This window comes from Coenobita brevimanus, chromosome 48 (assembly GCF_032717465.1).
Source record: "Coenobita brevimanus isolate Jiangsu-jjx chromosome 48, ASM3271746v2, whole genome shotgun sequence".
NCBI lineage: Eukaryota > Metazoa > Arthropoda > Malacostraca > Decapoda > Coenobitidae > Coenobita > Coenobita brevimanus.
Window position 1 is genome coordinate 23,002,188 of NC_137001.1, and position 24,243 is coordinate 23,026,430.

The 24,243-nt window shown below is 43.9% G+C and overlaps 1 protein-coding gene and 1 long non-coding RNA gene across 2 annotated transcripts; both read right to left on the reverse strand.

Annotated features, from left to right (window-relative positions):
• Positions 1-8,727: 8,727 nt before the first annotated feature.
• Positions 8,728-10,398, reverse strand: LOC145399217 (uncharacterized). Its single transcript, XR_013897246.1, has 3 exons — positions 10,364-10,398; positions 9,466-9,574; positions 8,728-8,757 (listed from the first exon to the last, which is right to left on the reverse strand). It is a non-coding gene; the product is annotated as an uncharacterized LOC145399217 (long non-coding RNA).
• Positions 10,399-13,711: 3,313 nt separating this feature from the next.
• Positions 13,712-23,778, reverse strand: LOC145399344 (decapping and exoribonuclease protein-like). Its single transcript, XM_080271999.1, has 8 exons — positions 23,678-23,778; positions 20,698-20,950; positions 19,283-19,434; positions 17,511-17,606; positions 15,989-16,116; positions 15,088-15,298; positions 14,460-14,595; positions 13,712-13,947 (listed from the first exon to the last, which is right to left on the reverse strand). The coding sequence occupies exons 1-8, from the start codon at positions 23,776-23,778 to the stop codon at positions 13,735-13,737; spliced, it is 1,290 nt and encodes a 429-aa protein (XP_080128125.1). The 3' UTR covers positions 13,712-13,734.
• Between the last annotated feature and the right edge of the window lie 465 nt (positions 23,779-24,243).

Genomic DNA, 24,243 nt, shown 5'->3' on the forward strand with positions numbered 1-24,243 from the left:
CTTATTTCCTTACTGTGACAATACATTATGGCTCTACACCCTTGCCATGGCACTTCTTGACAAGCACCCTACGCGAGTGTTAATCTATTGTTACAACTCGACATTCATGAAGGGGAGATGTCAGTTGTAAGATCATTCGAGTAAAAATCGTCTAACAGTGAAGCTGTGGCCTATCTGTTCTAAAACTCGTCACTCCCATATAGGATGGCCACAAAATAGCCTCCATTCGCCCTGCCCCCGCCATTTCACTGCCCTCCCCCCAGCTCACAGCCCCCTCATAACCTTTCCATCCCTCCATCTCATCCTCGGCCTGTTATGTAGATGTTCTGGTAGTCTTTCTTGTCTGATCGTAGTAGGAAGCAATGGAGGGAAAAATGCCCTGATATGTCACAATTTTGATGTCAGAGAGGCAGAGTACCATACATTAGAATATATACATATATATATATATATATATATATATATATATATATATATATATATATATAAAATTTTCCTGTGCGTAAGTGTAGGTGGAGGTGCTCACCATCCACTCACTCGATGTAGAGCTGATCTCGGGCAACTACCCTTTCCTCTCTTCCTTCCTCTTCTCTCTCCTTCATTCCTTCCTCTTCCTTCTGTCTACAGGTTGCTCTACACTGAGTGACAAGCCAAATGGTTTCCCGTACACAAGGAAACCATTTACTACGCTGGGTGGTAACCATATAATCAAATTTTGGCACCTGGTTGTTTAGTGGGTAATTACGGCACTCCAATCGGATTGAGCCGGTGCAGGTTTATATCCAAGGAGTGGTTGGGGTTTATTGCTAATGAAATGCCACCCAGGGATGAGTGAGGCTGGTCACTCATCTTAAACTCAGGACCAACTTGCCTAGCCAAAGGCTCCTTCGCTCCTCATGGGGCAACAAATGATTAGATAATGAATGAATGAATGAAATGACTGTATATGTGATGGTAGAGTGGGATGGAGGGAGTCAGGGAGGATTACCTGATGGAAACGTATGGAACAATGTAGAGGCAGTTCATTCATGGGCATCCCCTCCAGGATCAAAGCATCTGGTTATAAATACATGGATGGTTTTGAAATCCACGCCATCCTATTTTTCCAGCACATACTAGGCCAAGGATGAGATGGAAGGATGGAGTGGAGAGGCATATGAGAGAGAGGGTGTGAGCTGGGGGTAGGACAACAAAATGGCAGGGGACAGGGCGACATGGAGGCAATTTGTTTGTGGCCACCCCTTACAGGAATATGGTGTCTGGCTACAGATAAAGAGAAAGATGATGATTAAAGAAACTGACAGCTCTTACAACAACTTAATATTATAATAAGTGTTAAATACTGCACATTCCGTTTAAAGGTAATGTATATCCAATCAGACAATTGTGTAAAATATATTTCATTCCTACAAAAAATATAAAACGTCAAAGAAGTGAATACATACACATGCTGAATTAACATCAGGAGTAGTTTACAAGGCAATGGTTACAGTAAAAATGTATATATATATATATATGCATGCAGTATATATTAAGTAAATCTATAAGGCAATGGCTGCTGTATATTTAGGTTTACATTACACTTTGGTCCCTATGTGGTATCAAATAGGTGCTGGGTGTAAGTTAAGAATATGCAATTGTATTCTGAGGAAGCCACGAGGCAAAACGTCAATACACACTAAGTCCCACATCGGTGTTTCTTTCTCCAGTATGTATTAAGTTGAGAATACAGTGCAATCAGGGGCAAAAGCTGACCCATTTCACCTTTCCTACTTCTCACTTTCCTCTGCTGACTAATATATCTGTAGGAGAGGCTTGGTATGTTTCTCTCCTGACATTAAATGGGCTCTCCCGCCATGCTAAGGGATCTTTATATGCAGCATGTGTTGGGAATGTAATGCTGTATGGTAGTGAGACCAGGGCAGTAAAGGAGGAGGATATTCACAGGCTCAAATGTACAGAAATGGCAATGATTAGGTGGATGTGCAGTGCGCTCCGAGTGCGAGGCCTGGGGAGGCTGGGTTTACAATGGAAGAGTTGAGAGGTAGGATGGGACTGGAGTGTATTGGTGGTGTGATGAGGAGAGGTAGACTGAGATGGTTTGAGCATGTGGAGAGGATGGGGGATGATAACTGGGTGCAGGAAGTGAGAAGTGTTAATGCTGGGGGTAGGGCAGTGAGAGGCGGACCGAAAAGGACCTGGGACGAGGTCATTGAGTGTGGCCTCAGGGATATGGGACCAAATAGGGAAGCTTCCAGAGATCGAGCAGCATGGAGAGCCGCCATTAGGTGAACAAGGCAAACGCATGCATGTATGTTAGAGCCTTCAAAAACGAACGAACAAAAACGAACAAGATATTTCTCTTTTATATGATGCATCAGGAAGGAATGTGCAGGATAAGACATAAGTGTGAAGAGGCAATGAGATAGTAAGCAAACCTTTGTCTTTTATTACACCTTAGAGTAAAATTGAGCAGATGGCTGTGTCTGAGGTGAAGCCAGGATTCCATGGGCTTAAATGATGGGTGAATGAGCATGTGTCCCATTTTACTGAGTATGTTTTTAAAAGTTCTATCTTTGTGCTTCTTCTTGCAATATTTCTGGGTCCCGATGAACCCCGTCATTTCAGGTTATGATGATGATGATGATGATGATGATAATGATAACGATAATGATGATGACTGATGATGATGATGATGATGATAATGATGATGGTGATGATAATAATAATAATAACTAATAATAATAATAATAATACAGTAATAATAATGATAACGATGATGATGATGATGATGATGAGGGTGATGAAAATGACGATAATAACAATAATAATGATAATGATGGTTAGAAAGGCATCTGATGTTATATATACACAGCCCAACACCACATAATAACATCTACAACTTTATCATAATATCTTCCCAATATAATGATAAAGAAATACGATTATCACAATGTCAAGTCAACCCAACATTACCCCTTTCAAAGCCAGAAGGGGTGTAGTAGGAAGCTGAGGCTAGGCTATACTCTTTTCACCTTAACTTGGCCCAGATTTTCATACTCTTGCAGCTTCTTTCACGTAGCTCAGTGGCAGGACAATACTACAGCTCTACACACATTACATAGCACTTCTTCGTGACTAGCATCATATTCTAGTGTTAAACTATACTCTCTTCACCTTAACTTGGCCCAGATATTTGTACTTTTGCAGCTTCTTTCTCATGGCTCAGTGGCAGGACAATGCTACAGCTCTACACACATTCCACGGCACTTCTTCGTGACTAGCATCATATTCTAGTGTTAAACTATACTCTCTTCACTTTAACTTGGCCCAGATTTTCGTACTTTTGCAGCTTCTTTCACGTGGGTTAGTGCAAGAAAAAGAAAATACTACAGTTCTACATACATTCCACACCACCATTTTGTGACTATCTGTTTATCTATCTAAAGCCCGACGCCCTAATCCCGCAAAGGGTGGCCACAGACAAAATGCCTCCAAGTCACTCTGTCACCCACCATTTGACTGCCCTCCCCTCGACTCACTCCCCCCTCCCTCATTTACCTCTCAACTCCATTCCTCCACCTCATCCTCAGTCCTCCCCTCCCTCTCCCTCCCTCCACTTCACCTACATACACCCTCGTAGTCAGTCTTTCTTTGTGACTAGCATCATATTCTACCATTAATCTCTTGTTATACTTCAGCATTCAAGATGGAGACATGTCAAATTTGGCCCAAGTTAAAATAAAAGGACAATGCTACAGCTCTACACACATTCCACCGCACTTCTTTGTGACTAGCATCATATTCTAGTGTTAAACCTCATTACAATTCAGCATTCAAGATGGAGACATGTCAAATTTAGGCCAAGTTAAAGTAAAAAGAGTATAGGTTTTTCTTTTTATGCAAGGAAGAAGGAACCAAAGGCCAGAAGCCGGCAAAACCGTTCCTTCCAAGAAAAAACAAAAACAATACAAAAAAGAGCCAAATTCAAGATCCGTTCATTTCGAGATGCCTGGACACACTGCGTTTGAAAGACTGGAGATCATAGGAAGTAGGAAATACAGACAGAGGGAGACAGTTCCAGAGCTGACCTGGTACATAAATGAAGGACTGGGAGTACAGGTTAACTCTTGCATTAGGGAGTTGATAAAAACACCTCCCGCCATTCCCTGGACTTAAACCCTTGCACATTAAGTCTCTGAGGAGCGATATATACCAGCAGATTACCAAGACCCCTATGGATTACTCAGCACAGAGGGGCCTTGTTCATCATTAACCATATCACTCTTATGACATACTTATTTCATTCTTGCTACTGACATGAGGGAGGGGGAGGCTGAAGATGAGATGGAGAGATGGAGTGGAGAGGTATATGAGAGAGGGGGATGTGAGCTGGGAGCAGGGCAGTGAAATGGCGAGGGACAGGATAACATGGAGGCAATTTGTTTGTGGCCACCCCTTACAGGATTAAGGCGTCTGGCAATAGATAGATAGACAGATGAAAACTATCTATTTATCTATCTATATATCTATAACACGACACCCTAATCCTGCAATGGGTGGCAGCAGACAAAACGCCTCCATGTCACTCTTTCCTCCGCCATTTCACTGCCCTGCTCCCAGCTCATACACCCCTCTCTCATACACCTCTCCACTCCATTCCTCCATCTCATCCTTGGCCTCCCCTTCCCTCTTCTCCCCTCCACCTCACTCACATACACTCTCCTCGTCAGTCTCTCACTCTCCATCCTCTCCACATGGTCAAACCACCTCAGTGTGTTTCTCCTAACGCTTCCTATCACATCCACATCCACACCACAACGCTCCTTCACTTCCTCACTTGTCAGTCTGTCTCTCCATGTAACTCCACATGCTCCTCACTCACATACTCTCCTCCTCAGTCTCTCACTCTCCATCCTCTCCACATGGCCAAACAACCTCAGTGTGTTCCTCATAACGCTTCCTATCACATCGACATCCACAACACAACGCTCCTTCACATCACATCCACGCTCAGTCAGATCACATCACATCACATCCACCACATGCATCACATCCACATCAATCCACACCACAACGTTCCTTCACATTACATCCACATGCACACCACAACGCTCCTTCACACGGAGAGAGAGACTGATGAAAACAATCCAGGCACATAATGATAAAGGGAGAGTGTTATTCGGCATAAAATAATCTTGTTCGCACTCCCCAGCGTAACTTTGAACGTGGGTCCTCTCCAGGCACTTTGAATTTGTCCCAATGGGCCTTGTAGAAGTGGTACAGATTGACGGGGTCCGGGCGAGAGGGGTAGGAAGGCATGTCACCTGAAAAGAAAGAGGTGAAACAGGTATTCTTTATTCATCATCATATATTAAGCAACGTTGGGTCTGGTTAGTACTTGGATGGGTGACCGCCTGGGAACACCAGGTGCTGTTGGCATAACGTTCTCCCTACGTGTCAAGTTGGGTTGGTGGAGGATTAGTGCCCCTCCCTGTAAAACAATTAACTCTAAGCCCTTGGCCACCCCGTTTGGGATACATGGCGTCTGGCAATGAATGAAAATGAAATGAATCATTATTATCATCACCATTATCACCACCATTATCATTATCATCATCATCATTATCTTTATCAACATCATCATTATCAACATCATCATTATCATCATCATCATCATCCAGACCTCCTTTCCGACCCTAGGGATGGGTGAGGAACAGCAACGTCCACACAGCCCAAATTTGCCCTATCCAATGGGCCACGCTTCCATAAACTGGTGAGGAAAAGGTGTTAGGGAGTTAACAAATGGGAACACAAGCCCCAGGACACTAAAATACAACTTACTTTTAATCTGATCTCCTTTCTTTCCTCTTCTCAGTAATTTCTTCCTCCCTCCATCAGCCTCTCCGTCCCTCCTGTCTTCATCCCACGCATCAACTCTCGGACGTCCAACACCAGCTCCAATCCGCTCATCCTCCCTATCCTGTGAGTGTCTGGGTGGTAATTTCCTTGTCCTCCTCCTCCAGTCACTATCATCATCGTCTTCTGGTTTTCCATGCTCCCTTGTTGATAGTTTCCCCTTCTCTCTCCTCCAATAATCCTCCTCTCCTCCTCTTGCATGCCTTCTTGCTGGTAATTTCCCCTTCTCTCTCCAATAAACATCCTCCTCCTCTTCCTCTCCTCTTCTTCCATGCATCCTTGCTGGTAATCTTCCCTTCTCTCTCCAATAACCATCTTCCTTCTCCTCCTCCTCTCCTCCTCTTCCATGCATCCTTGTGGGTAATCTTCCCTTCTCTCTCCAATAAACATCCTCCTCCTCTTCCTCTCCTCCTCTTCCATGCATCCTTGTGGGTAATTTCCCCTTCTCTCTCCAATAACCATCATCCTCTTCCTCTCCTCCTCCTCCATGCATCCTTGCTGGTAATTTTCCCCTCTCTCTCCAACAACTATCATCATCATCTGGTTTCCTGTGCTTTCTTCCGGCCACTTCATCGTACGTTTGTTTATATCTTGCTTCACGTATCTTCTGGGAACAGCTGGAGTTTTGGCTGTCACCATCTGAATAGCCACTCTCGCCGGAATACCTGCCATCTTCCCACGGCGATGTCTGTGAGTTTCCAGTCTTCGAATATCTGTTGAAATTTAAGTGACTATTAATAACCTGGGAATTTGTGATTTTGCAAAGTATCATCATCGTCATAATTATCCTCCTCCTCTTGCTCATCATCATCATCATCATCATCATCATTGTCATCATCATTATCACCATCATCATCATTCCCACCTAAATATGCAGAGAGGTAGGCCCCAAAGTAAATATATAAATCATCATCATCATCATTATTATTATTATTATTATTATTACTGTACAGTATTATTATTATCTTCATTATCATTAACAACAGTCTAATTATCATCTTATCATTATCATTATTATCATCATCATAATCATTGACAACAGTACAATTATCATCATCATCATCATCATCCAGACCTCCTTTCCCACCCTAGGGCAGGGTGAGGAGTAGCAATGTCCAGACAGCCCGAATTTGCCCAATCCAATGGGTCACGCTTTCATAAATAAATCCCGGAATAAAACTGAAAATCTCCAGCCGTGAATTCTCAACTCCTTGTGTGCACCTGACTAACTCTAGAACTGTCATCACCAACCTGTATTTCCCTCTGCCTATGACCTCCACTCTCTGAAATGCACTTTGTCTAGATACCATGAAAGAAGTGGCTCTAAATTTTTATTCTTGCTTTTTCTTGATGGGATAATTTTTGCAGGCTTCCAGATTTGTCTTATTTAATAGGAAAAAAAAATCGTAAATGTCAGGACCAACTTGCCTAGCCCCGGGTTCCTACGCTCCTCAATGGGGCGACACAGGATTGGATGATGGGTGCATGGATGGAAAAAAAATAAATAAAGGTGAACATAGTATCAAGCAGCCTAAGTCCTTTCTCTTTACGGCTGAGGTTACGAGCAGGAGATATGGCTGTTCACTGCTACATTATCCTCCTAAGCTCAATGAGGCTGCCTGAAAATGACTGTGGTTATATAAAAATGACTTCCTCTGACTGATAGGGTTAGAAGTAAAATGGAATGTTACATAAGAAGGCTTCATTATCACCATCATGATTTCTGGTTTTCATGAATGTTATCAAGGCTGAACAGTAGTAGTTGTACCCAAAATTCAACTGAAATGTGAACCCAGTGGACTGCAGGATGAAGTTGCCCTCTCCCAGCAGTCCACTATCCACCTTTTGGGAGACTGGGGGGGAGCTGAGAGAGATTTGTATACCCAAGCATCACACCCACCCGGCTATATTCATACCAGTACAGGCAGGTCCCGATCTTACGAGCTAATTGGAAGCAAGGATTTTGCTCGTTAGCCAAATTCTCGTTAAAGGAAGTGAAGAACTTATGGGAAAAATAGGGTTAGGGAGCAAGGCCTCTAAGCAGCCCCCCCCACACCACCAAAACTGACTTTCTGATCATTCTTCAGGATGATGCACACGGTCGAGGATGAGAGCTTGTAGGCAGAGAAAGCTCCGCCACGTGCACACCGCTACTGTGCTTCCTAATGATCTCCAGTTTCTGGGAGGCAGATATTGAATGCTGAGCATGCTTAGTACTGGGAGCACTAGGTGTGGCAATGGAATGCTTAGAAAACATGGTGATACAGTAATCCTGGGCACAGAAAAAAAAGACCGACCTTGACTGACTGAGTTGGAAGAATGTTTACGAAGATAAGGCGGGAAGAGGCTCGCAGAGCTAGCGTGCAACTCGTTTCCTAGCCGCCAAGGTAAACACGACGGACAGCTGCAGCGCAACCCTCGTCTCGATTCTTATAAGTGCGGATTTTTATCTGCTCGTTGAACAGGTGCAAATTCCAAGACTTCATATTGGTGACTTCTCATTACGTGACTGCTCATTAACCAGGACTTGCCTGTATGTGAAGAGCAGTCAGACAGAATCGGATGACAGCACTCCTCCACCTACGTTCTATGCCAGCTGTCTTTTAATCCCCCTAGATCTGAGGTTAGCGCACATATTACCTCGTCCTCACCCTCGCTCTCCCTTTCCATCAACCTCTCCTGTAACTCACCCTTTTTGTGTATAGCTGAGGTCGGTGAGTGGTGTGGAGGTGTCGGGTAAACGCTGGTGCCTGGGGTCTTGCATGGGGTCGATTCTCTCTCTTCTCCATCGCTCCTGACTCAGTTTATGCAGGTCGTTCTTAATCAGCTTGAGGAGATCTGCGGAAAAGAGGTTATTAATTTACACACACACACACAAACAAAGAAAGACAGTGAAGTGAAGTAAGGTGAATGGACAGCACAAACTTAGTGTCACACACACACACACACACACACACACACACACACACACACACAAAGGAACACAGCGAAGTGAAGTGAAGGAATGCATAGTACAAACTTAAGGTGACACACACACACACACACACACACACACACACACACATACACACACACACACACACACACACACACACACACAAAGGAACACAGCGAAGTGAAGTGAAGGAATGCATAGTACAAACTTAAGGTGACACACACACACACACACACACACACACACACACACACACACACACACACACACACACACAAACTAATCCCATAAGAGGGGGCCTCAAACAAATACCCTACACATCACCCTGGGCTCAACAGATTAAGGTGTCTAGCTACTGATAGATAAATTATGGCATCTGGCTACAGACAGATAAAGAGATGCTGAAACAAGAATCGACTATGATGTGACGTGTGTGTGTGTGTGTGTGTGTGTGTGTGTGTGTGTGTGTACCTCTTCGTATGGCGCCCACAGTGTTGTCTGATATTCCTGTGTGTGTGTGTGTGTGTGTGTGTACCTCTTCGTATGGCTGCCACAGTGTCATCTGATATTCCTGTGTGTGTGTGTGTGTGTGTGTGTATGTGTGTGTGTACCTCTTCGTATGGCGCCTACGGTGTCGTCTGATACTCCTGTGTGTCCCAGCAGTGCCAACTCCCTCCTCACATCCTCCTCGGATACTCGCAAGTGGTACGGCATCTCGCACTAGGAAAAAGAAAAAAACATCGCCATCATTAGCACCACCACCACCACCACCACCACCACCACCACCACCACCACCATCATCATCATCACCATCACCACTATAACCTTTCCTCCCACCTGGGGTTATGACGAAGAGAAACAGGTTACTCCAGTCCCTTGTTCTTCTGCCCCTAGTCACTCCAGCCCCTAGTTTCACCAGCCCTAGTCCCTGAAGCCTCCCTGATAACCTAATAAAGAAATGTCTCCTATGAAAGTCTTGGGTTAGGTTAGGCCAGAACAACGTGGGTGGGTCCAGTGTGACTAGGGTGGGAGGCTGGTGTGACTAGCGTGGAAGGCCAGAGTGACTAGGATGGGAGGACAAAATGACTACAGTGGGAGGCCAGAGTGACTGAGTGAGAGCCAGAGTGACTAGGGCCGGAGTGACTAGGGGACAGAATTTTGAAATCTGATGAAGTAATACCCTGAAACACATTAGGTACAAAATTGGTTACGCTGCAACCCAATAAATTTTTGAACTATGTAGAGGTGATACTGCTCAACTTGGAGGCAACTTTCAATAACATGTAATTATCACGAATTATTTATTACAGAAGCCAATCCATCAGTACTGATTCAATTTGGGGAGAAGAATAAAAAATGCAAACTTCTCGTGTGATTTCAGCCACACCATTTCATACTTTAGCGCCTATAATGACTGCTACGATTAATATATATATTGGCCAGGGTCTAGACTACACAATAAACGTAGCTAAATAGGCAACTAAACCGGGTAGATAATAATAAACTTACTTTTTCTGTCAACCACAGCAATCCCACACCCGTTACCACAAACGCCTTCTAAATACTGCGCGGGGGGATGTACAGTTGCCAAATTCAAATATACTTGTCACTCTAAACTCTCTCTTAAAATAAATAAATAAACCTAATACCACTAAATCTGTTTAAAAATACATATACGCAACATTTTTCTTGTCGATGAACGTTAAAAATTATCGTTACATTGAAATAAATAGATCTAATGGGAAAAATGTTGTTAATACCAAGAAATATCATGCAGTAATGGGTTAATGTGTTATCCGTCCTTTCACCTCACTAACCTCTGCTGGCTAGGGGCGCCTTCATGTGGTGGCACTAATATGACCTCTCATCTTCCTTCAGGCCACCGAATGGATGGTGGTGGGCTGTGAATGATCAGCTTTGACCTGCAGCCCACTGGGTTCACGCACAGATTGAACATGGGGTTGTAACTGCTTTACCACTCCCACCACCATGATTATAGTCCCTCCTACCCCCCCTTGAATTCCTTTCGCAGCCTCCTCCCCTCATATCTAAGGCCAGACATTTTAATCCCAGAGGGTGTAGCCACAAACTAGTGCCTCCATGCCACCCTGTCCTCTGCTGTCTGAGTGCCCTTCCTCCAATTCACCACTCTCATTCATAAATCTCTCCATCCAACTCTTCAACTCATCCCTGGTCTCCTCCTCCTCCTCATCCCTGGTCTCCTCCTCTTCCTCCTTTCCACCTAGCTCTTTTAGTCAATCCCTCATTATCCATTCTCTCCACATGGCCAGACCATCTCAGAGTACTGTTAAAATGCCAAGATATCCACTTGAACACACAACAAACATTACTTAACGTGACAAATTTCCTCTGCTAATGCTGTTCTTCATACAATGTCCATTTCACAGGGACTACTGGCACTGATGAAGAGCCTACACACAGTGGCATTTTGTACTCTTGGGTGTAGCAGCAGTGGCATCCAGTTGGGGGCCAAATCTTGTATTTTCCTGCACCTCACCATAGGAAGGACTTTGATGAGGCACTGTTTACCACAAAGAGGCACCAGATCACCAGATGGTTTATGTACTGTGTTTTGGTAGTGACAGAGCCCCCCAACCCTAAGGACATTAGCTTGCTTGCGGCTGAAAGGTCTGTTCACTCAAATGGCTCAGGGTTAAGCAGCAAGAGTGTACCGTCAGGATGCAACACAGCTCCCCATACTATTAAGCACATTAAGAAAGACTGCCTTACACACAATCTGCAACACAGCACCCCATACTATTAAGCACATTACGAAAGACTGCATTGCACACAATCTGCAACACAGCACCCCATACTATTAAGCACATTATGCAAGACTGCATTACACACAATCACCTACACCAACAACACAACATACACACCTTGAGAGCTCTGTGGGAAAGCCCGGTCTCAGCTGTGGCCTTCCTTAGGGACTCGGGGCTGTTCGGCCAGACTGCCTGGGACAACTACTACCACTACTACTACAAGAGTGCACTCAACTCCCCCTGCTCCACCACCCACAGTCATTCCCAGCCATCCCTCCACTCCTTTCCACCAGCCACATCCAGTTTTTCTTACCGTCTCTGACTTACAAAAAGGGTAAATAAGGGAAGGAGGTTTATATACAATCTTATTTATTCCCCTAAGTATAAAAACGTTACAAAAATGGCAATCACAGTGAAATGGCATCACATCATCACTATCAACCAGACCTCTTTTCCTGCATACCGATGGGGTGAAGTGGGTGTAAAGAATCAGAAAAAAATTGATAGAATGAGAACTAGTCAAAGTCTGTGCAATTAAATGGGCCACACTCACATTCACTCACCATTCAAGCCCCCAGAATCCTCGCTCCACCTCACAGACAAACCTTCCACACACTTACACTTTATATATCAGAGTCAACTGCTTTCTTGCTCCTGTAACTTGGTGCCTCTTATCCCATATAAGTGGAAAGGATGATGATGTTATTCTACTTACAAGAAACATCATCATCATCATCATCATCCGGACCTCCTTCGCACCCTAGGGCAAGGTGAGGAGTAGCAACATCCAGACAGCCCAAGTTTGCCCAGTCCAATGGGCCATGTCTCCACCCACTCATCATTCAAGCCTCCTTTGGTTAAATATATATAACTACTATAGCAGCCGTGGCTCAGTGGGTTAGAGCGCTTCGCTCTGACCGAAGGGTCGGAGGATCGAATCCACCCAAGGGTCATTGGTAGACATCAGGAAGGGCATCCGGTCATAAAATGCTATACGCTCCAGTCCAAAAGTCCTCTACTCAGGGGCAATGCCTTAGCCTTTCGGGGATACCTGGCGTAAAACCAAATTATTATTATTTTTTTTTTTTATAACTACTATACAGTATTTACTGATGTCTGATGCTCAAGGACCTCTCACTCTCTCTCTCTAAATTCTGGCTAGTACAAGGTGAAAGAATTTACCTGAAGAGAGAAGCCTGGATCTGAAGGAGTTAAAATGCCAAGCAAATCAGTTTAACTTAAGAAAGATGCTCGGGAATGATGGAATTAAAATGTGAATCAATTTAACTTATGATGCCTGGGTCTGAAGGAGTTAAAATGCCAAGCGAATTAATTTAACTTAGGAAAGATGGTATGGTCATGTGGAGAGAATGGATATATCTGAGCGAATCTGAAGGAGGGAGGAGGCAAGGTAGGCCATGGAGAAGGTGGAGGGATATGGTGGATGAGTGTGTGAGGAAGAGAGGTGTGGAAGTTGGTGAGGCTAGGGGCTGACAAAAGATCGAGCTGACTGGATGAATGTTGTGAGGAGAAGTGCATGATCAGGGATTTGGCACCCCTTTTTTAATGCAGCAGCGTCTGAATTGACTCAGTCGGATACATTTATGTGAAGCTACAGAAAGTGGTGAATGTTTTTGGCATATCCAATCGAGCCAGGATTCCGGAGGCTTGAATGATGAGTGAATGGAAGTGTGGCCCATTGGATTGGGCTAATTTGGGCTCTCAGACATTGCTTCTCCTCACCCTGCCCTAGCATGGGAAAGGAGGTCCAGATGATGATGATGATGATAAAATGCAAAGTGAATTAATTTAAGATGTCTGGGTCTGGTGGGGTTAAGATGCCAGATGAATTAATTTAAGAAAGATGACTGAATACTGATGGGTTAGGATTATTATTTTTGATGTGAGAGTACTGTACTGCATTTTTCACAGGCATAACCCTTTCATAACTTAGCCTAAATTATCTGATGCCCACACGTGTTCCCTATGTGTCAACAAGTGGGTTGGCGGAGGGTTGGTGCCCCTCCCCGTAAAACAATTAACTCAAAGACAGCCACCCTTTATGGGATTGTGGTGTCTGGGTATAGGTGGACATTATACCGCACCGTCAAAAACCTTCTCATAATACCACTTGGGCAGAAAAGTCCACTGTGAATCATGCCCCAAGAATTTACAAGTTATATTGCCACCGTCACGATGCCTCTCAAACATATACACTGATTCCGGGTCATCCACTTGTACGATTCTCTTGACAAAGCCGAGGAATTTGTTCAGGAAATTCAGCATCACACCAGATTTCCAGTAATCCTGAAAGAGAGAAACTTAGATGCATAACTACAGAAGTAATATTGTACTGTTTTTACTCTAACCTGGCCTAAAACTGCATCTCTATCTTGAATACTGAGTGGTAACAACTGATTAACACTAGATTATGATGCCAGTCATGAAGAAGTGCTCTGGAATGCATGTAGGGCCAGAGCATTGTCTTTTTCATCTGCTGACCTACATGAAACAAGTTGCAAAGGAACTGTTATTCATCTATCTATCTATTTATCCATCTATCTACTGCCAGTCACCTTAATTCCATAAGGGGTGCCCACAAACAAATCGCCTCCATGTCACCCTGTACCCCACCATTTCACTGCCCTGCTCCCAGCTCACACCCTCCTCTCTCATGTACCTTCCCACTCCATCCCTTCATCTCATCCTTGGCCTCCCCTTCCCTCTAGCCCTTCCACCTCACTCACATACACTCTCCATGTCAGTCTCTCATTCTCCTGTTACTCATTCTACAACAAAATACCCAACAAGAGACACACCAGGCCAAGCTGCGGCATGTCCTTAACCTCGTACGTCTTTAGTGTGCGTACAATTCCATCTTGGTCTCGAAACCCACACACCACTCTTGGAATCCCGACCAGGTATGACTGACTCCACCATTTAATTAGCTTATACCTGAAAGGGAAAAGATGCAATTAGAATGTGCGGGAGGGGAAGGCCAAGGATGATATGGAGGGATGGCGTGGAGAGGTATATGAGAGAGGGGGGGTTTGAGCTGGGAGCAGGAAAGTGAAATGGCATTATCAGAGATTTGGCACCCCTTTTGACTCTATCGGATACGTTTAAGTGAAGCTACAGAACGTGATGAATGTTTTTGGTGTATCAGATACAGCCAGGATTCCAGACGCTTGAATGATGAGTGAATGGAAGCGTGGCCCATTGGATTGGGCAAATTTGGGCTGTCTGGACACTGCTACTCCTCACCCTGCCCTAGGATGGGAAAGGAGGTGCGGATGATGATGATGATGATGATGATGATGATGATGATGATGATGATGATGATGATGATGATGATAATGATAATGATGATAATGATATTGATGATGATGATATAAATATTAAATAGTCAACTTAGGAACATATGATAAAGACTGGACCAAGAAATACCTATGTAGTGTGTACTGGTCCCTGTCAGTCGCTAATTCCTTGCTAGTCTTCAGCTCCACAAAGGCCTGGAGATCCGAGTGAGGGGTCTTGTAGCGCACAGGGTCGGCTCCGTCAACCTCAGCACCATAAACAATCGAGTGGGAGTCCAAACGCGACCTCATTACGCAGCAGTACTCCTCGTTTTCATTTACTCCCTCCTTCACGTCACTCCCTGTAAACACAAGATCGAACATTTGTAGTGGTACTTGCAATGCCATGTTGATCTAGATGTGAATTATGTGGATGATAAGTTGAAGCTGCCTTCCTCTATCCATCTATCAATGTATCTATCTGCCTATCTGTCTATCTATCAATCAATCTGCTTATCTATCAATTCTATGTCTACCTATCTCTCCACCTACCTACCTACTTATCTATCTGCCTGTCTATCAATCAATCTTATCTATGTCTATCTATCTATCTACCTACCTACTTCTATCTGCCCGTCTATCAATCAATCTTATCTATGTCTACCTATCTCTCTACCCACCTACCCATTTATCTATCAATCTATCTATCTAAAGTGCTACCTCTCCACACCTCCACGCTCTTAGTTTTAATAATGCAGTATAATCGTAAATGAAAGACTGACTAAGAGAGTGTATGTAGGTGAAGCGGAGGGAGGGAGAGGGAGGGGGAAGACTGAAGATGAGGAGGAGGGATGGAGCTGGGAGGTGTATGAGGGAGGGGGGAGTAAGCTGAGGGAGCTGAGAGGTATATGAGGGAGGGGGGGAGTGAGCTGGGGGGAGGGCAGTCAAATGGTGGGTGACAGGGAGACTTGGAGGCACTCTGTCTGTGGCCACCCTTTGCAGGATTAGGGCGTCGGGCTATAGATAGATAAATAGATAGTCATAAATCTCACCATCGGTCATGTACTGTTCAAACTTATACCCCCAGGAGCAAATTTTCTTTTGCTGGTCTGTCTCTGCCTCTCGCTGGGCTTGTCTCTCGGGCGTCTCGTAGGCACAAAGGTATATGGTGTTCCGGAATCTGAAATAAACGTAAATCATCACCATCTTCATCTTCATTACCCTCCTCCTCCTCATCATCATCATCATCTTCATTACCCTCCTCCTCCTCCTCCTCATCCTCATCATCATCATCACCCTCCTCCTCCTCATCATCATCATCATCATCACCCTCCTCCTCCTCATCATCATCATCATCATCACCCTCCTCCTCCTCCTCATCATCATCATCATCATCACCACCCTCCTCCTCCTCATCATCATCATCATCATCCTCATCATCATCACCCTCCTCCTCATCATCATCATCACCTTCATCATCATCATCACCCTCCTCCTCCTCCTCATCATCATCATCATCATCACCCTCCTCCTCCTCATCATCATCATCATTATCATCATCATCACCCTCCTCCTCCTCATCATCACCATCATCATCATCACCCTCCTCCTCCTCATCATCATCACCTTCATCATCATCATCACCCTCATCATCATCATCATCATCACCCTCCTCCTCCTCCTCCTCCTCATCATCATCATCATCACCCTCCTCCTCCTCATCATCATCATCATCATCATCATCACCCTCTTCTCTCCTCCTCCTCCTCCTCATCATCATCATCATCATCATCACCTTCATCATTATCATCATCATCATCATCTTCATCATCCATAAAATGACTATCATCTTCATCACCACTGACAAAATCACCATAATCATCACAATCATCATCATTATTATTATCATCACCAACAAAATCGTCATCATTATTATCATGTGGAATTACACAGAGAGACTGAATGGCAAATGAGGAAGTGAAGGTGCGTTGTGGTGTGGATGTGGATGTGATAGAAAGTGTTAGGAGAAATACACTGAGGTGGTTTGGCCATGTGGAGAGGATGGAGAATGAGAGACTGACAAGGAGAGTGTATGTGAGTGAGGTGGAGGGGGGGAGAGGGAAGGGGAGGCCAAGGATGAGTTGGAGGGATGGAGTGGAGAGGTATATGAGAGAGGGAGGTGTGAGCTGGGAGCAGGGCAGTGAAATGACGGGGGACAGGGCGACGTGGAGGCAATTTGTTCGTGGCCACCCATTATGGGATTCAGGCATCTGGCAATAGATGGATGGATAGATAGATAAAATATACTATCCTTAACTTAATGGAATAGCAAGTAATGGCAAGAATAAAATGAAAAAGATATTCCTGGCCTCAGTGGGTTACCTTTGGATTTACTGTACAGCTGAGGACATATAAACTGATCCACCTCATTACGATAAACAATACGAGGGTGAGCAGAGGCTTATGGGATCCAGTGGCGTGCTACCACACTTGTCACACTTTCCAGAATGTTATGTGAGAATCTCATAATGGTTCGGGTAGTAACTGGTGCGATATTTCTGTCCGGAACTGTACCTTGTTGCGCATATGATCCAGCCCTCCCGCCCTTCGTATGGGGTGCAGAGCAATTCAGTAACTAAGCCTCGGAAGCAGACAAAATCCGTTGAGAGACTGGAAGAGATAAAAAATGAGTAATTGTGTGGCTCACCTGACTTGGAGATAGAGATAACAGCTCTCTTACTTTCCTACTTTACTACTATATCTCCGTTTTTGTCTTCCATCCATCCATCCATCCATCATCCAATCCTACGTTGCCCCATGAGGAGCGTAGGAGCCCGGGACTAGGTAGTTGGTCCTGACATTTGAGATGAAAGTGACCAGCCTACTTCATTCTATTTCTCTGCTTCTGTTGTACTTCGGTGCTGGAAAGGGACCCCTTCTTGTGGTGGCACTGATATAACCAGTCAGCTCAACTGCCAGGCCATATGAATATCCCTCAAGTGCCTCCCAATCCCCCCCCAAAAAAGTACTAAATAAAACTGCCATACATTACCAAGAGAGGGAGGGGGAGGCCAAGGATGAGGTGGAGGGATGGAGTGGAGAGGTATGTGAGAGAGGGGGGTGTGAATTGGGAGCAGGGCAGTGAAATGGCGGGGGACAGGGCAACGTGGAGGCGATTTGTTTGTGGCCACCCCGTATGGGACTAAGGCATCTGGCAATAAATAGATAGATAGATAGACATTACCATGAATATACAAAATTAAATGAAACAGGTACATGAAAAAATGGGATTATCTGTCTATCTATCTATCTATTGCCAGACGCCATAATCCCATAAGGGGTGGCCGTTTGTCTTTTGAGTAAGTTGTTTTACAGGGAGGGGCACTAACCCTCTGCCAACCCGCTTGCTCATGCGAAAGGAACACGGCATTCAATCCAAACGTAGAGGCATTCAATCCAAACACAGAGGCATTCAATCCAAACATAAAGGCATTCAATCCAAACACAGAGGCATTCAATCCAAACACAGAGGCATTCAATCCAAACATATTAACGAGACATTCAATCCAAACATATTAAAGCCATCCAAACACATTAAAAGTGGCATTCAATCCAAACATACAGGCATTCAATCCAAACACAGAGGCATTCAATCCAAACACAGAGGCATTCAATCCAAACACATTAAAGAGGCACTGAATCCAAACATAGAGGCATTCAATCCAAACACAGAGGCATTCAATCCAAACACAGAGGCATTCAATCCAAACATAGAGGCATTCAATCCAAACACAGAGGCATTCAATCCAAACACAGAGGCATTCAATCCAAACACAGAGGCATTCAATCCAAACGTAGAGGCATTCAATCCAAACACAGAGGCATTCAATCCAAACATAAAGGCATTCAATCCAAACACAGAGGCATTCAATCCAAACATATTAACGAGACATTCAATCCAAACATATTAAAGCCATCCAAACACATTAAAAGTGGCATTCAATCCAAACACAGAGGCATTCAATCCAAACACATTAAAGAGGCACTGAATCCAAACATAGAGGCATTCAATCCAAACACAGAGGCATTCAATCCAAACACAGAGGCGTTCAATCCAAACACAGAGGCATTCAATCCAAACATATTAAAGAGGCACTGAATCCAAACACAGAGGCATTCAATCCAAACACAGAGGCATTCAATCCAAACACATTAAAGAGGCATTCAATCCAAACACATTAAAACGGCATTCAATCCAAACATATTAAAGAGATCGAAACATATTAAAAGAGGCACTGAATCCAAACATATTAAAACGGCATTCAATCCATACGTATTCATCTTACCACTGCAATGGGCGGCCGGCAGTCTGTTGCGTGTGGAACTTGGACGTGTTGAGCATAATCCATTCCAACAATCGGTCCAGCTTCTCATTTCTGGTCTCGTCAACGTTCTTCCTGACCACCTTGTCGTAGGAGACACTGAGGTCGAAGGAAGCCTGGAGACACACAATAACATCATTATCATCATCATCATCATCATCTTCACAATCACCACCACCATCATCACATTCATCATCATTATCACCACCACCACCATTGTAATCATAATCATCATCATCATCATCTCACTCATCACCATAATGACCACCAGTATCATTATCACCACAATCACCACCACCATCATCACATTCATCATCATTATCACCACCACTACCACCATTATAATAATCATCATCATCATCATCTCACTCATCACCACAATGACCACCACTATCATCATCACAATCACCACCACCATCATCACAATCACCACCACCAACACATTCATTATCATCATCACCACCACAATTATCACATTCATTATCATCATCATCTCCACCACAATCATCACATTCATTATCATCATCATCTCCAGCATCATCACATTCATTATCATGATCATCACCAGGACCCCCACCCCCACCACCATCATCACCACCACCACCACCACCACCATCATCATCATCATCATCATCATGGAGTCTGAACAAGAAGTGAAAGAAAGGGGAGGGAATTTCCATGGGTACAAATGCCTCAGCTGGACCAGTTCTTGTTCAGACTCTCCAAAAATGGGTTCTGTGTATCCAGAAATGTTAAATAAAATAAAGAATTCAAACTCTCACCTGTCTCTCTCTCCCACCCAACAATTTACTGTACAGCCAGCCCTCCACATTCATGGGGGTTAGGGAACACAGATCCCTGCGAATGTGAAATATCCTCGAATGTTTGGTGCACCCTCCAGTAAGTGCCTCTACAGCCACAAATCACCCCGTGTGAGCAAGTGTGCACATACTGTACCTAATAAACCATATCTGGGACCTGAAAGCAGCATAAAGTATCACAAATAGCTGATGACGTGTGGGCAAGTCATCTGCTACATATATACCCCAACTTCTTGCAATCATTTTCATTTTTCATTCATTGCCAGACGCCATGTATCCCAAACGGGGTGGCCAAGGGCTTAGAGTTAATTGTTTTACAGGGAGGGGCACTAATCCCTCACCAACCCCACTTGACACGTAGGGAGAACGTTATGCCAACAGCATCTGGTGTTCCCAGGTGGTCACCCATCCAAGTACTAACCAGACCCAACATTGCTTAAATACCCATTACATTCAGTCTTGGCTCCACAGAAGGGCAATCCGTGTATCTTCAAAGCCCACAAAAGCTGATTCTGCGAGTGTGGAGGGCCTGCTGTATACTGTAGCCTGTAACCTCACCTTCTTCGAGTCCTTCCAGTCTACGGTGATAAAGTGCAAGTTTCTCTGATCGTGGCAGAACCGACGCCTCCCATCCAGCGAGAAGTCTCCGATAAACAAGGGGCTACGGAGGGCTGGGGAGGCGTGGTTGTACTGGCTCCGAGGGTGGACGTGGAACTCATTGTGTTGTGGATTCGACGGTGCCTGTGGTGACCTGCCTCTCCTATGCCTCTTGTGTGGCTGGTAATTCTCTGGACTGCTTTTTCTCTTGTACCTGGGGAAGTACTTATAATAGGCTATTATTCTAGTTTCAACCCCATTACTATATTCTTCCTTTTACTGCATCTTTTTTTTCCATTACGGTAAGCCCTCACTATAACGGACTAATTGGGGCCCAAGCCATTCCGAAAAAAACGAAATTCCGATAAAAGCAGCGTCCGGACATCCCCCTGCTAACCTGGACTTTTTCCGATATATCAGACATTAGTTCGGATGGCACCAATGGTTTTTAAACCTATTTCACTACCATTGCAGTACTGTACTGTATTATACCTTTACTACAATAATCAAATGGTATAATATATATAATAATACTGTACTGTACACTGATAAACATGTCTTTTATTTACCTTATTGTGGTGAACACAGCTGAAGTGGTCAGGCAGTCCGGACTGCTTCTGGCTTTATCGGACTATTTCCAATATACAGTATAGGAATTTAGTCCGGTGGCTCCTCAATTCCGATAAAAGCAAATTCCGGGCTACTGAAGTCCATTATATTGAGGTTTTACTGTACTATATATTTTTATTTTACTGCATCTTTTTTTTTTTTAATTACTATATTTTTCTTTTACTTTTTTTTTTTTTCAGTCTTACCAAATTAGACAGATATTCTCTATGATTTTTCTTTACAACTGCTTTGCTTAATTTCGCACTTAGTAAATTAGGAAGGGGACAATCCTCCAGCTCCTAGCCCCATCCACTAATGACTCTATGCCAAAATAAGGTTAGGTTAGGTTAGGTAAGGTAAGGTAAGGGTAGGACACAGTAGGCTAGGTCAGGTTAGGTTAGGTTAGGGAAAGTAAGGGTAGGGCACAGTAGGCTAGGTTAGGCTAGGTCAGATAAGGTAGGGCACAGTAGGTTAGGTTAGGTTAGGTTAGGCTAGGTCAGGTAAGGTAAGGGTAGGGCACGGTAGGTTAGGTTAGGTTAGGTTAAGTTAGGTTATGTTAAGTCCAGAAAAACATACTGCACAAACTAGGGGTGTATTGGCAACTTGAAAAAATTTGGCAACGAAGCATCTGAAATGGAAAAGTTGTACAGAAGGCCCCCTAATTCAGTCAGTCAAAAAACTATCTATTGCCAGACACCTTAATCTCGTATAGGGTGGCCACAAACAAATCGCCTCCATGTCACCCTGTCCCCCGCCATTTCACTGCCCTACTGGTACTCAAAAAAACACAGTTGACAAACCATTCCTGATTTCGGACTGAAGCCTTTCATTACCCAAACTACCATACCTAACCCTGAAAACTCAAAATAAGAAGTATACTGGTCTGTTTTTATTTCAGGGGCCTGAGTTATTCCTAAAATTTTAATATTAAGCTGTCGTTGCGTGATATACAATGAGCCTGAGTTACGAATGTCTCCTTGGTTACTAGTGAAATTAATCCCCTGATGTGACTACTCCTGGCTATGAATTAAGCTGGATCTTTACATCAGGCTGGATATGCTACTCTATACTACCTTAAATAAATGAAAAAACTCCAAACGACACGAAAAGAACACAGAAAAAAAAAATATTGAGTGGAATACATAAACTGAACATTTACTCCAATTTACCCCTTCCATTTCTGACACCATTTTTAATCCAAGAAGGTATTTTTACTATTTTTCAGCCAATTTTAAAAAGTTAAGGGCTCAGTTTTTGAATCAGAGGAGTTAGATTTTGCATTCATTGATCCCTTGAAAATGAATGGGCTTTCCTTGGGTGAATAAAATTGTGTTCAAACAGCATGAATAAAAGAATAAACTCCCATACAATATATCAATGAACTCAAGAATCGATCTATCTATCCATCTATAGCTCGATGCCCCAATCCCGCAAAGGGTGGCCACAGACAAAACACCTCCAAGTCCCTCTGTCACCCACTATTTGACTGCCCTCCCCCCAACTCATTCCCCATTCCCTCATATACTAAAGAAGCCAGTACCAATTACCTGATGCTACTACAAACACAGCCATTGCAATACACTGGCTGTTGCGTGCATCACTTCCTATGGACACCTCTTCCCTACTCCTACTTTGCCAGCACAGGACGGCAGACAGCAATTACAACAACATATTTCAACATAAAGGCCCCTTCAGAGGAAAATATCTATGGTAATTTCCCCTGCAGACTATTATATAAACTTCTAAGTCAACTGAAGTACAAAATATACTAAAATTATGGGCAATACTTACATGCCTGTGTTCTTGCTGTGGCCACTCGACTAACATTATTCGTGAGGTTGAACACACACAGTATCGTGGTCTTTAATTCTTTTCTGCTATAATCCCTTGGGACTGATAATTCTGATATTCTTCATAAATTCCTGGTGGGTCTTGTTTCAACCTAGGAAGTGATTGTGGCAAATGTGAAGGCGGGGGTGGAATGAGGAAGCAAAAAGTATGCAGCCATGAACTACATTCCTCTCCCGCTGTTGTGTCATGTATTTTCCATATTTCTCGTTTTTTTTCGTGCTGATGCTGTGTGGTTCATATTCCTACTACATTATAAAAAGAAAAAGAAGCCCGTGCTACAGCCAGCAGAAAATGCAGGCGAACTTTTGCTCATGGGTGAAAGTTTGGGGTGATGCTGTGGCTCGGTCGCTATGGCAACGGCCTCCTGTTTGGGGGATGCTCTTAACATACCCATCACTGACTGCCAGGTACTTTCTTGACCCCTTCATTTCAGTGACATAATTTCACATTTTCTCGGTGCTTTCAGACGACTATACATTACTCAACCTTGTTTGCCCCATCAGGAGCGAATGGGTCCAGGGATAGGTTACCAGTCCCGAAATTTAAGGCAATGGTGGCCAGTTTCTCTTCCCTGAATGGCATTATGGGAGCATTAAACTCCAACCAATCCTCAGATGAAAACCCTTCCCGATGCAATGTCCGGGTGAAGCGCCTTATCCTCCGAAAATGAATAAAATGATCTGACGACAGCAGGAATTAGAGACATATCAGAGAAAGAGAGAGAGAGAAAAAATATCGTAGTAAGTTCAGATGGAATCCAATCAACAGTTTTTGCTACTGAACATGTAGAGAGAAAAGCGAAAGATTGGCCATTATAGGAGTGAGTGAGGTGGAGACTGGAGAGAGAGAGGGCAGGGGAGACCAAGGATCTGGGGAGAGGGCAGTCTGATAGCTGAGGATAGAACGACCATTTGGCATAGGGGTGGTTCATTGGTGATCACCCTTGCGGGATTAACGCCTTTGGCAATATATAGATAGATAAATAGACCACTGACGAAGGTTTTCCATTGAATTCTGAGATTAATTGAATTTAGCGCGCTGTCATAG

Bases quoted from the DNA above. Each gene is read 5' to 3' on its own strand.
- LOC145399344 (XM_080271999.1), bottom strand. From the start codon at position 23,778: ATGCCATTCAGGGAAGAGAAACTGGCCACCATTGCCTTAAATTTCGGG. The intron at 19,435-20,697 runs GTGAGGTTACAG...GTGTGTCTCCAG, and splicing joins ACTGGAAGGACTCGAAGAAG to GCTTCCTTCGACCTCAGTGT. The intron at 15,299-15,988 runs GTGAGATTTATG...TTGTGTTTACAG, and splicing joins TGAACAGTACATGACCGATG to GGAGTGACGTGAAGGAGGGA.